Source organism: Olea europaea, unplaced genomic scaffold, assembly GCF_002742605.1.
Source record: "Olea europaea var. sylvestris unplaced genomic scaffold, O_europaea_v1 scaffold1201, whole genome shotgun sequence".
NCBI classification, from domain to species: Eukaryota; Viridiplantae; Streptophyta; class Magnoliopsida; order Lamiales; family Oleaceae; genus Olea; species Olea europaea.
Window position 1 is genome coordinate 203,794 of NW_019229430.1, and position 16,585 is coordinate 220,378.

The window sequence follows — 16,585 nt, forward strand, 5'->3', positions numbered from 1 at the left end:
AGCAATTTAGCCCTTGTTTGTTGTCCATTATCAGAAAAGATAAAGAGTTTTGAATAATATTCTATGGAAAACGTACAGTTAAAAAGTAAAAAAATTTGATTGATTTGTATGTATAATATTTTATTTCATAAATATGTGGTAGAAAATAATTCTGTAATAGACAATTTATAATTTTAAAAATGGCCAAACGAGGGCTTAACTCGTCTTAGTTTTTGGATAATATTATATTTAAAATTAGTCATCTTCCTCCGTCACATCAAATCAAGTGGTACATATTTTTACATTTTACTACCTCGTTTTGATTACGTGATATGGTCTCATAAAGTTCAATGATTCAATTAAAATATGACCTGTAATTTAGTCATTAAAAATGAAATTAAACATCCAGCTACAGATAAATATAAAGACACTTTATAATATTTTTTAATTTTTAATTTTTATTTTCAAATTGAAAAGGACAAAAAGAAATGAACATGCGAGGTTTTGTTTGGGATATATATAAATAAGAGGGCAAAGAGGTTAGGATTAGAGTTTCATTTTCCCTTTGCGCCTTACTGATATGATATAAAAAGCCGCCATTGCTTTTTCTATCTCAAATCTCATTCTTCTCGTACAATCTTCAATTCTTGCTGCATTAATCTTCTCTGTTTTGGCTTGCCATCTGCTGTAAGATTTTTCTCATTTTAGTTTCTATGTTCATGTTGACCTGATGCCTGACTGAATAATTACTTTTTTTTCTTTTTCTGGGCTAAAGCACGGACGGAGGGAAAATGAAGTATGTTTTGGTGACTGGAGGAGTGGTCAGCGGTTTGGGGAAAGGAGTGACTGCAAGCAGTATTGGTCTCATCCTTAAGGCCTGTGGACTTCGTGTTACTTCCATCAAAATTGGTTAATCTCTCCTCCTCTTATTCTTGTTAATTTTTTTCATTGTGTATCTCTCTTTTGGGAGAAGTATGAACGAAAATGTGGATAGTCTAAGCTCCGTGATTGAATCCAAAGAAAAAGGTGAATATACTTTTCCTTTTTCAGTTTGGTTTTCATATTGCTTTTCAGAGACGATAAAATTACCCTTTAAAAGTTTTTATACTGTGACAAGAGATTAGGCAGTGTCTGATTTTATGTCCTTTTTCGCTATCTTGGGAACTTTCTCATTATTTATTTTTCATTATATCCCTTTTGATTTTTCTAATTTTCTTGTATCTTTAATATCACCACCCTTTTTGGAATTTTCTTTTTGGTTTAAACTATGATATTTTTTCATTTCTGTCTCTTTTATTTTGGTATGCAGATCCCTACTTGAATACTGATGCCGGGACAATGTCACCTTTTGAGCATGGAGAAGTGTACGTATTGGACGATGGAGGAGAGGTTAGAAAGCATCCTTGAACTAAGCTTAGTTTGCTTAGATCTAAATATTTGGTTTCACTTGAATTTAGTTTTAGTTTCATTTTAATTCAGTCATTAAGCTGTGATCCATGGTACTAGATTTAAATGAGGAAAGATTGCAGTTATTTCATGTTTTTTTCTATAGATGTAGTCTTGTCTGTAAATTTTGGTGTGAAATCTTGCTTGAAGTGGTGGTTGAAAGTTGAATCTTTCTCATACACCAAATAAATGATGACTTGATTCCAATTTTTTGAAGGTGGATCTCGACCTTGGAAACTATGAGCGTTTTCTAGATATAAAATTGACGCGCGAGAATAATATAACTACTGGAAAAATTTACCAGGCAAGTTCATAGCTTATTATTACTATTTTTAGAGAAAATCTAATTTGTGTCTGCTAAGCTGAGGTCCTTAACAAGTTGGCAGATTTTGATTTGATAAATTGTGCTTCTTCTTGTCTCGTTTTAGTCTGTCATTGATAAGGAGAGAAGGGGAGATTATCTGGGAACTACTGTTCAGGTTTGCCACAAATTTTTAAGTTTGCTTTTATGTTGTACAATCTCTAATGGTGCACAATTTCACATTTATTCTCTCCATTAGGTTGTACCTCACATTACCGATGCCATTCAAGAGTGGATTGAACGTGTGGCTCTTATACCAGTCGATGGAAAAGAGGGTCCAGCCGATGTTTGTGTCATAGAATTGGGTGGCACTATTGGTATGAAAGGTGTTTCACTTATACTAAAATAAATTGTATTTAACATTGGTTGCCTCAAAAAAGATCTTTCATCATGCAGGTGATATTGAGTCAATGCCTTTCATTGAGGCTTTGGGACAGTTCTCATATCGAGTGGGTAAGAGTATATCTGTGAATCTCGCCTCATAACTATATTCAATTAAATTAATTTTGTCAGAGGCTGGCAGTTGTTTTTCTTATAGATTCAAAACCCATGACATCCTTGTGTCACCTTCTCAGGAGCTGGCAACTTTTGCTTGATACATGTTAGCCTTGTGCCTGTTCTGAATGTTGTTGGTGAGCAGGTGAGGTTTTGGGGCATGAACTTACAAACTTTGTCTTATAGATATTCCTTTCTGTGCAATTATTTTAAATCCTCAATATAATACTAGTAACCTGGTGTTTGCATGGTCAGAAAACAAAGCCAACACAGCATAGTGTTAGAGGGCTACGAAGCCTGGGATTGACTCCAAATATATTAGCTTGCCGCAGCACAACGGTTCTCTCTCTCTCTCCCCCCCCCCCCCCCCCCCCCCCCCCCCCCCCCCCCCCGGGGGGAAGTTTTTAACAAGTTCAAATTCATGCTCAATTGACTCAGCAGATGACCATGCCTGACCTCATTTTGAATAACATATGAGCTTCTTAGTCAAGCTTGAGTGTGACACAATTAATTATTGAACCAATCCACACCAGATCTTGAACTCCAGCCTAAAACTATTTAATTTTTTAAACTAATGATAATATAATCATTTTGCAAGTATAAAATAAATAAATCTACATTTCAAATTTTAAAAATATACAAGTATGATTTTTTAGTTGTGGAACTCACCTAAATGCAAACAGAGACGTATATTTATTATTATATAGTGGTAATTAAAGTATATTTAATCCCTCAAGCTTATTAGTCGAGCTGAGCTGACAGGAAAAAATACGATCCTAAAACCAAGTTCTAGCTCAGCTAGTATAATTGTAAACAAACCAGGCTCCATTTTAAAGGCTAAACTCATTCTATTCACTCTACCCCACAAACACACGACACACACGTTCCATTGCTTAACTGTTATCACATTTTGCAGGAACTCGATGTGAATGTCAAGGAAAAACTTTCCCGTTTTTGCCATGTTCAGGTATTAAGAGTTGACAAATGTCCCTCCTTTTTTTTTCCAAAAAAATTAAAAAAAAATGAGGTGCTGATATATTTCCCTTGCCTTCCAGTTAGAGAACATCATCTGGAAAAAATACGATCCTAAAACCAAGTTCTAGCTCAGCTAGTATAATTGTAAACAAACCAGGCTCCATTTTAAAGGCTAAACTCATTCTATTCACTCTACCCCACCAACACACGACACACACGTTCCATTGCTTAACTGTTATCACATTTTGCAGGAACTCGATGTGAATGTCAAGGAAAAACTTTCCCGTTTTTGCCATGTTCAGGTATTAAGAGTTGACAAAAGTCCCTCCTTTTTTTTTCCAAAAAAATTAAAAAAAAATGAGGTGCTGATATATTTCCCTTGCCTTCCAGTTAGAGAACATCATCACCCTCTATGATGTTCCCAACATTTGGCATGTGCCTTTGCTTTTGCAAGTAAGTATTAATGCTCTGATTTGATATCATTCTACATTTTTTTGCCTTAACAGTGCTGCAACATCTGTTTTTCTTTTCATGTAGGGCCAGAAGGCTCATGAGGCTATTTTGAAAGCCTTGAACCTAAAAAGGTTTGTAAAAAATGTCTACAGTTTTTTCTGTTCCATTCATTCTTTTAGGATTTTGACATTGTCATTTCTATTTTGTCTTGCCGTTGATGTGAATTGAACTTATTGTATTATGCTGTAGTGATGGTCTCAAACCTGATTTGAGAGAATGGACATCTAGGGCAGATCTTTGTGATAAGTTGCATGAGCCTGTAGGTTCTCATCATTTCCAAGTTTGGATATTATTACTCTTGTTTCCCATAACATTTTCAAATGTTTTTTTTTTTTTTTGTTTATTTACAGGTCAGAATTGCCATGGTTGGAAAGTACACCGGCCTTACAGATTCTTACCTCTCTGTGCTGAAGGTGAACTTAATGGGTCAATTGTACTTTCAGAGTAGATTTAATTTGCTATCAACATGCAGCTAGCTGAAATATATGTATTTAAAGAGCTGAGTTCCTATTTGTACTTTCTTTTCTTCTGTACATAAATGTTTTAGATATTTGACTTTGTAGCACTTTCAGAAAATATCAATACTTTGGAAGTTAGTTTTTTAATAGACCATTTAAGATGTATTACCTCTCTGTGCTGAAGGTGAACTTAATGGGTCAATTGTACTTTCAAAGTAGATTTAATTTGCTATCAACATGCAGCTAGCTGAAATATATGTATTTAAAGAGCTGAGTTCCTATTTGTACTTTCTTTTCTTCTGTACATAAATGATTTAGATATTTGACTTTGTAGCACTTTCAGAAAATATCAATACTTTGGAAGTTAGTTTTTTAATAGACCATTTAAGATGTATTATTTGAGCGTGCATTAGAGAATTTTCTTTTCTTAGCCACACTTGGCAGGATAATGGAGACATTTAGAACCATCTTTGCAGTTTTTTAGTGACTTTCCTCCATCAAAATCCTCCAAAAAGAAGTTCTGTGGGCATAATTGTGGTCCATATTACATGTTGCTTTAAATGGTCTGTACCATGGTTGTCACCACAACCGTGCAATATATATGATCCAGTGACACCTCCTGAATGTGCCAATATCTTCTTTTGATCGATCTATTGTGTCACAGCCTACTGAGAACTTAGGGGACTATTATTAGTCTGCGGGGGGCGGGCGATTGTGTGGGTTGATTTTTAATAAATTTTGGCACTAATAATGTTTAATTCTTATCATACGAGTGTTATTTTGCTATTTATTGTTTGGATGTTTTTCAGAGATCTGCTATGTTAGTTTGGATTGCCAAATGTTTTGAAGAACTGCCATGCCCCAACAGATTAGGGCTTATTATGGATTCAGAATGCTCATACTATAGATGTTAACGTGCTTGTAAACTGTATAACACCAAGCAAGATAACCTTGTTGCTTATATAGATATAATAGGAGTACAATAACATATCTCAAATTGAAAATAATTTGATAAATTTGTCCCTGCAATCTACCACCGATGTAGATGTGTGTATATCTGCACATATAACTATACCAGTTAAGGTATGTATGAAAAAAATGGCCACCTTCGAACAAGGACATTTTTGCTGCATTTGAGTAGTTCCCTAAATAGTATACTTAAATTGCAGCTTATTATTTTATTACCAAAACTATGAAGAATTTGGGAATCTATTATGTTCTAAATACATAATCTATTCTTCTTGACTGATTGTTTATAAACCTATAATTGGGTTTTTTTTTCGGTGATTTTTTTCTCACTAAATTAATCAGATGAAGTCATTGTATAATTTTTTCCATCTTGTAAATCTTTTTTCAATTTTGGTAATTTTCTTCAAATGCACTTAGCTTATTTTTGTAATTGACCCAAACAAGCTTTTAGAATAGGATCTAACTTTCTCATTTTAGGGTTTAGTTTATAATTCTGCTGTTTTAGTCCATGCTTTTTCTGAAGTCATTGCTTTAATCAATATTTTTTCTGCACCAAACCACTAAACTCAGTTAAATCAAGTGACTGTCATTCCCCTTAGACAAATATCTTAGTATGAATATATTGACATTTATATCACATCCACTGGTTATGATCTGTTTTTGACATCAGTGAGCATAGTTGGATGTGATTAATTTTGCTGGTGACCTGTGTTTCTGGATGGACAGCATACAATCAGTTTCACAACCACTTCTTATGATCTGCTTTTGACATCTGTGAACATAGTCGAATTTAATTAATTTTGCTGGCGGATTTTCTGGATGGGCAGCATATAATTAGCTCATTTGTTTATGATGTTGATGATTTTGTATTTACAAACTAATCCTTGAGATAGTTTGAAAGCTAGACTTTGCAGGATTCCTGTCATTTTAATACATGCAAGGATGAGTTAAAGATGGCTTTGAGTGATAGTTACCTGTTGTTAATTCATAGTTCAATCACTACTGCAGGCTCTTTTGCATGCTTCTGTTGCTTTCCATCGGAAATTATGTATTAATTGGGTTCCTTCCAGTGACCTTGAAGATGCCACTGCAAAAGAGGTTATTTATGTACTGAAATCATTTATCATATTTCTGTACACAGTATCTCAAAATTTGTCCGAAATTTTTGCCTTGCAGAATCCCGAAGCCTATAAAAGCGCTTGGAATTTGTTGAAGGTCTGAATAGCTTACACTTCGGCAGTCATGCAATCACTGATATATGCTACTTTTTTACATTTCTAATTACATATCATGGTTAATCCTTCTAACAAATCCTTGCCTTATAGGGGGCTGATGGTGTACTAGTGCCTGGAGGATTTGGTGATAGAGGGGTGGAGGGTAAAATTCTTGCTGCAAAGCATGCCCGCGAAAACAAGATCCCTTACTTTGGAATATGTCTAGGAATGCAAATAGCTGTGATCGAGTATACACGATCTGTCCTTGGACTACAAGATGCAAACAGCACAGAGTTTGACCCAGATACTCAAAACCCTTGTGTTATATTTATGCCAGAGGTTTGATGTTCTAGTACTTTTGTTTGCGGAATGTTATCCATCTATTTATATTATATAAATTTGAAGAACCACTCATTCTCACATTTGTTTTAACAGGGTTCAAAAACTCATATGGGAGGCACCATGCGCCTTGGATCAAGGAGGACACACTTTCAGAGTACCTCAAGTACATCTTGTAAGCTGTAAGTCTGTTAATCTTTGCACTTCACGTCCTCGCAGTCTATGAATGAAAACGTGAAGAAACGACTGAATATTCTTTTATAGCATAGTAGATACACAAGTTTCTTTGTACAATCAGTTTCTTCTTGTAAATTATAGAGTGGAGCCATGACGTGGCAGGATGAGATGTGTTGGATCAATACGCAGTTGCTACGAACAGTAGTGGACTGAAATGAGAATTCTGTCAAGTTTGAGGAGTGGCCTGTTATAGTTTACCAATCTTTTAGAACTATCATAAACGAAGAACTTTAGGGCGTTTGCTAAAATGTAACATGTCCAAGAATTCCGTCATATTCACCTTCCAGCATTATTTTGAAATGTGGTGGTGTTCATAGGCTTTCGTGCAAGTTGAAGCAATTTCTGAGCAGGATACAACCTCTAAATCTAACTTGAAAATAAATTTATATTTTTGTCAGATATGGCAGCAAGAGCTTTATTGATGAGAGACATCGACACAGATATGAGGTGTGTAGAACCACCATGCTCTGGACATAATTTGCCAGAGTCAAATATAAGAAATTTCTGTTCCTGGAGGGTGTTCTCTGTCTTTACAACAGTTCCATAAGGCTTCATTTTAAAAGAAAGTTTTATCTTTTCTAGGTAAATCCGGATATGGTTCAGCAACTTGAAGATGCTGGTCTCTCATTTACTGGCAAAGATGAAAGTGGTGACCGAATGGAGGTAGTTATTTCATAATGTCGCTAGCTTTCCAATTACAATTGCTGCTTTTATGCATTTCTGCCATTCATGGAGATAATTTTGCTTGTCATTGCAGATCATTGAGCTGCCCAGTCATCCTTTCTTTATTGGCGTTCAATTTCACCCCGAGTATAAATCGAGACCAGGGAAACCATCTGCACTTTTCTTAGGTACTTTTTGTTTCTATCTCAAGTTTCTGAGCATTAAAATTTGCAATCTGGAAGGCCAGGCTATTTATCCTCCATAAACTCGTAGTTTCATTTCCTTGAAGTTAAAAGAGATATACTCATTTTGACTTCTTTTGTCCTGTTATTAATGATTTTATTGGCAAAATAAGTTTTAGAATCAGTGATAGGCTACAAGGAACGATTAAATTTGAAATGTACGTATATTACTCAAAATCTAGAGGGGGGCCAAGTTGAGGTGTTTTGAGGGTGTTCATCTAAATTACAGCAGTCTCATCATTGCCCACCACGTGATAGTTTTTTGGTTCAAAATGATTATTTTGAGAATTGCACTGGCCAAGCATAAAATCTAGCATGGAATTACGATGGTTCTGTAAACTTTGTGTACCATTATGTTTTTCTCTACTCTATCTTCTTAGGTAGTTGGGTAAATTTTGCAAAGTTTAACTGTAAGAAGCTCTCAATCTTTGTCTAGTTTCCTGTTCACATTGTATCTGATATCTGTATCAATATTTTCCTACAACTTGTTAAAAACTCTGATGAGTGAAGCAAAATAATTCCGCCACTTCAACCTCACACACCTGTCGCTAAAAGGATGTTCAATCCATGTAATTATTATAAAGACGAAATGATCATGACATATGGTGACCTTCTAGATTTTGTTTTTGAATTTTCGATTGCTAGTTCAGGATTGTGGTTCTGGCCATCTTCTTTTACATGCAGTTCCTTAGATATTGAGAAACGACTTGTAGTCATTCTTGTGAGTGGGTGAATGTTATAGTCGATGAATGGTGATTAATCTTGATAATAACATTTTTTTTCTCAACAGGATTTATAGCAGCAGCATGTGGCCAGCTGGATACTCTTTTGAAGAAAGGTGCTACAAAGACTTGCCGAATGAGCAATGGTACCTCAGCAATAAAAACACACCTGTATGAGAATGCAACTAAGCTAGCTAATGGCCCTTTAGATGGCATTTACTGCAATGGGAATGGTTACATGTTTGAATGATGAGTAGTTTGTGGAGCTTTGTATCGAAAAAATACCATATATCCTCGCTTCTCTGGGTGTGATATATCAATTTTGGTCCTGAAATTTCTTCATGTATAGGCATACTAGTTTGGTAGGGGGTTATGGCTTCTCATATTGCCATGTCCATCGGTGCAGCTGAATTTCTATCTTTTTAAAGGATCTAGCTGCTGTAGTTGAAGTGCAGTGACACGGAAAATGGGTCGAGCTAGGTTTTCTTGATGGACTAATTATTGACCACTGACCCTCCTGTATGAGAGTTCTGCAATTGCCTGGATGAGGGATTATTAGCGTTCTCAGTTTCTCTATGATGTATTGTATAATTAATCGGTTGAAACAAAACAATGGTTACCTGAACCAAGAGTTGTGACTATTGTGACAGGTATTGAGTAATGACTGGATTGTTTTGAATTGTGGAGATTTAATGAAAATTTTGCCTTTTCACTTGTTTCAATAGCTTGAGTAGAGATCATGTTATCTTTATTTTACCAGTTAATCTGGACACATTGCATCTCCAGGGCCGAACTCTTTGCACAAAAGTAGAAATGAAAAGAGATACTTGCATAGTTGTCATTCACAATTCAAAGTATACATTACATTACATAAATACAAGCAAACAATACAAAAAACTCAAATAAATCTGAAATTAAAATCCCCTAATAGAGAAAAAGAAAAGCAAGCAATAATGGAGATAAAGATGTGGATGTGCTATTCTCAGGCACATGCATTCATGGACCCAACACATGACCACATGCACTCTGTTTCCCACCAACACTCTTACCTTCTTTATTCCTTCCTCCCTAATTCATTTTTAGTTTAGGTAACTCTCTCATTAATTATAAGCTAATAAACACTCACTTCATCAAACCTATAATCCAAAAGGAATCGACTATGTTAGGCAATCAACTAATTAATCAGCTTTTGGTCGGTCGGTTTATTTAAAAAAACATAATTTGATCTCGAACCAATGTGATTACAGAAGGAATGATGCTTGCGCAACTTGAACACAATGATGGTGTCGTGGGCAGGTGATTAAGTGGTCGTTTGAGAGGCCAGCGGCCTGCATGAACGAGTGTATGATGGTCGGGCCGACTAATCGAAAGCCCCTCCTAACCATGTCCTTGCTTATGGATTCCGATTTCGAAGTCTTCACTGGGATTTTGTGGCATGATTTGTACTTCGTTGCTATGGGTTTGTTGTTCACAAATCTCCACACGTATTTCTCAAACGATCCGAATTCCTTCTTGATCTGCAAATAATAAACATTTCATTATTTAAATCAGGAAAATCAAGTGAAATTGATGGAATCATTTATTTGCTATGATTACCAATTAGGTGTGTAGATATATAAGCCAACTGACTCGTGCACATGGTCCCATGTGGCATGTCGTCTTACTATTTACTAACAAAAGTTGATGTAGATAATGTATTATTAGATAATTGCGATGCTGACCTCGAGAATTCTGTTGGAGTTGTCGACTACACCTCGGACTTGACTCAAGTCTATTCCACAATCAGTATTAATCGAATTTATCTTCTTTTCGGAAAATTTTGAAACAATTTCTGCATCAAATCCTGAAAATGCATCCCTGGGATTGGATACGAATGCAATCAGATACAACAAAATAAAAGTTTTTTCTGATAATCTTAATTAAGAAGGCCCCTCACCTGAGGTCTTGTCTTTTCTTTAACACTGAAGTCCAATCTGATCCGAGTTGTGCACCAATTAACACCAACAATTCAAACAGCAGCCTGCAATTAATGCACACACCAAGAAATTAAAAACCCATATTTCAAATGTCTGTTTACATTCATACGAGTCTAGATCCGCTGTTCTGAGCTGTCTCTTTGGTTGTCACCAAAATCCATTTTGAGCCTTCAATGTCTAACTTTTCTTAAAAATGGGAAGACATTAACACAGTAATTTGCCATTAGGGGACAGCCAAGGAGGCAGCAAGTTCGAGATAGACTGCTTAATAAAAGAGAAAAATGGAGGCGAGAAGAAACCTACTTATCATCGTGGACGGGTACTCCCCATTCTTCGTCATGGTAGGTAACATATATTGGGTCTACACCACCATAGAAAATGAAATTAGTAACTAGATTTCTATCGGTGATAATCGAGTGGCATTAATTGATATGTCGTCATTTTGATTACCTGAATTTGGAGTGATGAAAGTGCATCGCTTTTCTTGATCTCGAACGGCAGCATTATTAGTAACCGAAGAAGAATGATGGCGATGATTATTATTATTATTATCAGGAACGACCTTCTTAATTGATTTAGTTCTTCCATAATGCGCGATACGCAATTTTCTTTGCTCTTGCATAATTGCAACTTGTTCTCTTCTAGCTGCCGCTATGCTTCCAGGTGCCTCGACTATGAGGGAGCTGGAAGAGCATTTCAACGAACCATTATCGCCAGATTGAGGGATACCTGATGATTTCTTGGACTTCTTCACTACTATTGCACTAGAAGCTTTAATATTCGAGGATTTTGGTGTCACGATGAGCCTGTCAATACTCGAGTTCAAATCATTACTTCTCTTGATAGCTGGCAGTCTTGGAGATTTCAGCTTAGGAGAGACCGGTGTGGTGGCTGTGGCAGTCGATGAGGGCGGCCTCACTTTGGCAGTTGCAGTCTTTTTAAGCGGCGAATTTGGTCTTTCCAATGAAGGGACGCGATTACAGTTGGGTTGAAGAACCCGGCGCTTATTAACACAAGTTGGCGAGGTGCTACCATCATGATTACAATGGTCTTGTGATTTAGACTTTGAGCTACACATCTCTTTGGTGCAACAATCTATTGAAAGAAGGAGACGGCGAGAGAAGGATCGACTCGAAAATGAAAAAGGATAAAGAACTTAATTAAGGATGTATGGATGAATGGTACATATATAAAAGGGATGGGTAGGGACAGAATTGTGGAATTAGTCACATGGAGGGGTTGAGGTCTGCCTGCCATACACAAGGACATGTACCCTCTTGTGAAGGGCACTTTTCTTGGGGGTTTAGAATATTGTATACATTTATTACTTATATGATTAATCAGGTATAACTCCCACCCCACCCCCAGACCCAATTGCTAGGCTGCTAATGAACCCTATTTCGCTTTACTGCTGTTTCATTGCCAACTCAATTGTTGGAGTGTGGATGAAGGTTTTTGGGGTTCAGAAAAAGACTTTGCTTTGCAGTTGGCTCAAATCCTCTTTCTATCACGTTCTCTGTCTCTCTTTAACTTTTTAAAATGTCTCGAGTAGTTAAGATTTCAGAGTTAATTAGTTGGAACTAATCAAGTAAAAAGTCAGGACAACTCCATAAAACAGCCTTTTGTCTAAATATTAATTAATTGGAGACCATTTTTTTCATAGATATCTTGATCTTGGGTTAGGGTTACAAGATCTTCAACGAAGTCGAACTCGAGACAACTAACTTGGTGACGGCGTGGCTCGTGAGCAATATTATTCACTTCTCGCCTCACAATCTTAATTATAATGACACCCTCGATCGCATGAAGTGGTGTTTTTTTGTTTATTGGACAACTACTTCGAGCATCTCGAGTTTACATAATTAACTTTATAATCGGTCCAACGAAGAGGTGGGTTCTTTCTTGGACGGCGGTTAAACAATCTAATTCAATCGTGGCAATGTCAAGACGATGTTAATGGACAATGACTAAACCCAATTTGACATTCTTATTTTATATTTTAAGTAGTTTGGTCTATGTAGTCTGCACGTTCCTCCAGGCTTGGGCATTGAAGGAATCTGCAACGGTCCCATGTGCCATATGCTCTAGCGATCTTTCACTATTTAAGTGTTAATCAATATGCCCCTTTCCCCTGCCTACATCCATTCTCATAAAATTGAGGAATCTTATTCCTTCGCGTCTTCACTAACGAAAAAAACTCCAATTCTTTGTCGATTTAAGTCGTCGAGAATTGCGGACGGGCGAAAAATAAAAGGACACAATCCATTAATTTCACGTATCGAATTTATAACTTAAGTCTAAAAATGTACAAGTTCGTGGACCACGCTCGTTCAATGTCATGTATATGATTTTTAATTTGTTTTGTTATTGTCAAATGTGTGTTTTGTTATTGTCAAATGGGAATTACGGAATTAACCCTTAACTAATATTAGATAAAGATGAAACATCCCATGTGCTTTATATCAACATAATGGAATCATGAATTATTAAGACATGAAGCCCGCAAAACACACGAGACATGTATTCTTATTCATAATCCTAAAAATAACATACTACGCGTGAACAACTATGAAACCATATACGTATGATCAGGGCTGGTCCTTTAATCGTCGAGGCCCGAGACGAAATCCAAAAATTAGGCCCCCAAAATCAACGTAAATGTAAAATTCAACGATATATTATGCAACATATTATTAACTTAAAACTTAAAATTACAACAACAAACAAATATCTCAATCATCTCACAATAATTGAAAAAAATATTTTCCTTTTCCTACTTAAAAAAAGAAAAAAAAAAAGAACGTTTGGGCCAAAATAGACCCTTTGTGGTTTTGGGCATGAGGCACAGGCCTCATTTGCCCGTGCCCAGGATCGGCCATGCGTATGATACAGATTAATGTACAATGATGGATAGGGAACTAGTTTTTTCAATAAAGTGAATAAAAATTTAATTGATGAATTAACTTGTGAATGTTGTTGTAATGTCTTTGTTAACCAAAACAGCATCTTGTAGTTCTTTCACAAAAGTAGAAACTCGTTGAAGTTATTTTTCCGCGAATAGAACTGATGGGTAAGAACAATGGAGTGTTCCATCAATGACTCGCTATGTTACCAGAATATACTAACAAAAAGCGAAGTAAAGTTATTTTTTTCTATTGCTTTCTAGGATGCCTTTTTTTTTTTTTTTTTTTTTTCCTTACGAAGGTATTTTCAATGGTCATTTCTGGTAATGAGCACGATCTCCTCTTTTGAGTGTTGGGATATGTTGTCTACAATTTATTAAAGTAAATAAATTATAATTGATCAGTCATTGTAAATAGTGAATCTCAGTATCACTTGGACGGTGCTTGATAATATTATTCTTTATTTTAGGGTCCGTTTGATTGTAAGGATGAAATTTGGGTGGAAAGAAAACGAATTTCAGATATTTGAATTGCCTAAAATTTGTTTTACTAGGAATTGACAATTAAATGTGTTTGATTGATATAATTTTTCATCTAGAAAATGTTGAAATTTTTTTATCTTTTGGTGTTCATTTGACTTTGTTTTTCATAGAAATTGTCAACTAAAGGGACAAAATTTATTACAATTTGAGATAGAATTTGTTCTAATTACCAAAAAAATAAAAATAAAAATAAAAAGAGTCTGGAAATCCAAATGGTGAGAATTTATTTTCCACAAAACCATGGAATTGGCACGTGTGTGGAGACAAGTAGGAAAACAAATTTCATAGAAATTTTTAGTAATCAAACAACACAAATTGGGTGAAAATGGAAAACGTTTTCCATTCTACATGGAAAATCAAGGATATCAAACATGGCCTTAGTGTCTTAGAGGGCCAACCCGATCGACCCATTTGTGACGTGATTTGTGAATCCACGTGAGGCCCAATATATCCTTTTGGGATGACCTAAGATATGAACAAATTGTTTCCTTTACAATTAGGATAAGCAATCCAAATTTCAAAGACCAAATTCAGTTCCAAGCAAAACTAAAATTTTGCCATTATATAACACATTACAAAGAAGTTATTTGTCTCTTGTTTTGCATATGATGCACATGCTTTTCAAAAAAATTATAGTTTATAAGGACCTTTTAAACTTAGCCCAACATGCTTGTCTTGAAACTGTCCCTGAAATAATGGGCCTGGGTTAAGAGGCCCAAACAATGGGGAAAATGCATGTCAACTAATAGGCTTTGCAATTGGGCTATTTAACAATTGGACTAATGGCTACCTACACTCACATAATGTGACTAACATAACACAATGCGGAAAGAACACTTTGACTAGGCCTATTCCTGAAAATAAACTAATTTATTGCTTGAGAACGATGTTAGATGTACATTCCAACTGATAGTCCCCTAATAGTGAGTGGAGCCAGCGATTAGAAGTTGTCAAACTAAGTGTACACCAAAGAGCATAGCGAACATTAAATAGAAAGTGAGAAAATTAGAGGAAATCACATTTTAAAGTTTTCATTATTAAAAATAAGGTATTATTTTTCTTATTCACAAATTAGGTATTTTATTTTAATAAATATTTCTAAATATATTTTTAGTATATGTTTCTATTTTGTCTCCAATTCCATTGATCGTGGTAATGTGTTATTTGTTGCAATTAAAAAAGAAAAAGAAATTCTTACTAGTTCAACATTATTTAGAGAGGAAAAAATATATATTTTTTTCTTTATTACCATTGTGAGAGGGGATTGTTATTAGATAGGAAGAACATCATGATCTCAATGGTCACACATAAACTACATATGTCACAATTATTGTATTTATTTTTTATTCACACGTGTTATCAAACCACAATTTTGAATTTCACATTAATACAATCAAAATAGTAAAGATGTCAAAATTTCACATGTCATGTAGGTCACAATTGACGCAATTTTGTTAACAATATAAACATAATTGCATTATGTAAAATTATTGATCACTTATTTAATTTATGTACGTGCTTAAATATCGATGGTCACATATAATTTTTGATATGAATATCATACTACTGTTTACAAGGAACAAAATATTACAAGTTATTAAACAATATAAACACACATTTATGAATTTCAAACCCGTCTGTACTGTGACACTGATGATGATGATTTTTTCATGTTGTGACCTGTAGAATTGTGGTTGTTATCGAAAAACATATGGAGAAAATTATGATTCCATCAGAGGAGTCAAAATATGGGAGATAGTAAGTGTGATTAGATTTTTAGGAAAGAAATATAATGAAAAAGAAAAATCAATTATTCTTTAGTAATATATCTTTATTTTATATAAATTCATTATTATTTATCCTCATATTAAAATCTTAGAATCTGATTTGATTGTGAATAATTTTTCAAACTTTATATTTTTGAAAACGTAATATATTAAAATATCGTAATTTCAATTGTTCACGAATTAAATTATACTTTGAGAAGTCCAATGAAGTGCTGAGTTACATTCTGAAACAACAAACTCAACTCTCAACAGAGAGAAGCAAGAGACCCTCAACCCCAATCTGTTTGCTAAATATGCCTCTAAGCGCAACGATGGTGGGAGCCCTGCTGGGACTGGGTACCCAGATGTACTCCAATGCCCTTCGCAAGCTTCCTTACATGCGCCGTAAGCTCCCTCCCCCTCTCTATTTTATCGTTATTGTAGGAACTATATAGGGACTGATCACTGATGTGATTAATTTCCAAGAAATTTGCAGATCCATGGGAGCATTTGCTGGGAATGGGGCTGGGCGCGGTTTTCGCTAATCAGATGGTAAAGTGGGAAGTCAAAGCCCAGGAAGATCTCGACAAGTTACTTCTCAAGGCCAAACAAGCCAATGAACGCCGCTACTTTGGTAACCTATTTGTTTTTCTGTATATTTCTGAGTTGTGACTATTGTGACAGGTATTGAGTAATGACTGGATTGTTTTGAATTGTGGAGATTTAATGAAAATTTTGCCTTTTCACTTGTTTCAATAGCTTGAGTAGAGATCATGTTATCTTTA

At 35.2% G+C, this 16,585-nt stretch overlaps 3 protein-coding genes across 4 annotated transcripts; 2 read left to right on the forward strand and 1 right to left on the reverse strand.

Moving 5' to 3' along the window:
* The first annotated feature begins 514 nt into the window (after positions 1–514).
* LOC111374092 (CTP synthase 1-like) lies at positions 515–16,548 on the forward strand. Of its 2 annotated transcripts, XR_002699074.1 has the most exons (23): positions 515–666; positions 755–888; positions 1,289–1,368; positions 1,643–1,729; positions 1,854–1,904; positions 1,986–2,103; positions 2,183–2,239; positions 2,362–2,426; positions 2,537–2,620; positions 3,198–3,248; positions 3,647–3,709; positions 3,794–3,840; positions 3,959–4,028; positions 4,120–4,182; positions 6,205–6,294; positions 6,373–6,411; positions 6,522–6,749; positions 6,846–6,931; positions 7,385–7,433; positions 7,569–7,649; positions 7,744–7,837; positions 8,682–9,263; positions 16,485–16,548. XR_002699074.1 is itself a non-coding variant. In XM_022996724.1 (22 exons), exons 2-22 carry the CDS (start codon positions 771–773, stop codon positions 8,861–8,863), a joined length of 1,803 nt encoding a protein of 600 aa, XP_022852492.1. In that variant the 5' UTR covers positions 515–666; positions 755–770; the 3' UTR covers positions 8,864–9,335. The 2 variants fall into 2 exon arrangements, 1 of the variants encoding a protein (XP_022852492.1); XM_022996724.1 differs by lacking the exon at positions 16,485–16,548 and having other exon boundaries at positions 8,682–9,335.
* On the reverse strand, positions 9,422–11,837 carry LOC111374094. The gene is made up of 5 exons (XM_022996727.1): positions 11,040–11,837; positions 10,893–10,950; positions 10,550–10,633; positions 10,335–10,470; positions 9,422–10,130 (listed from the first exon to the last, which is right to left on the reverse strand). The coding sequence occupies exons 1-5, from the start codon at positions 11,665–11,667 to the stop codon at positions 9,855–9,857; spliced, it is 1,182 nt and encodes a 393-aa protein (XP_022852495.1). The 5' UTR covers positions 11,668–11,837; the 3' UTR covers positions 9,422–9,854.
* Positions 15,930–16,472, forward strand: LOC111374104. Its single transcript, XM_022996735.1, has 2 exons — positions 15,930–16,205; positions 16,297–16,472. Exons 1-2 carry the CDS (start codon positions 16,115–16,117, stop codon positions 16,470–16,472), a joined length of 267 nt encoding a protein of 88 aa, XP_022852503.1. The 5' UTR covers positions 15,930–16,114.
* Positions 16,549–16,585: the final 37 nt, after the last annotated feature.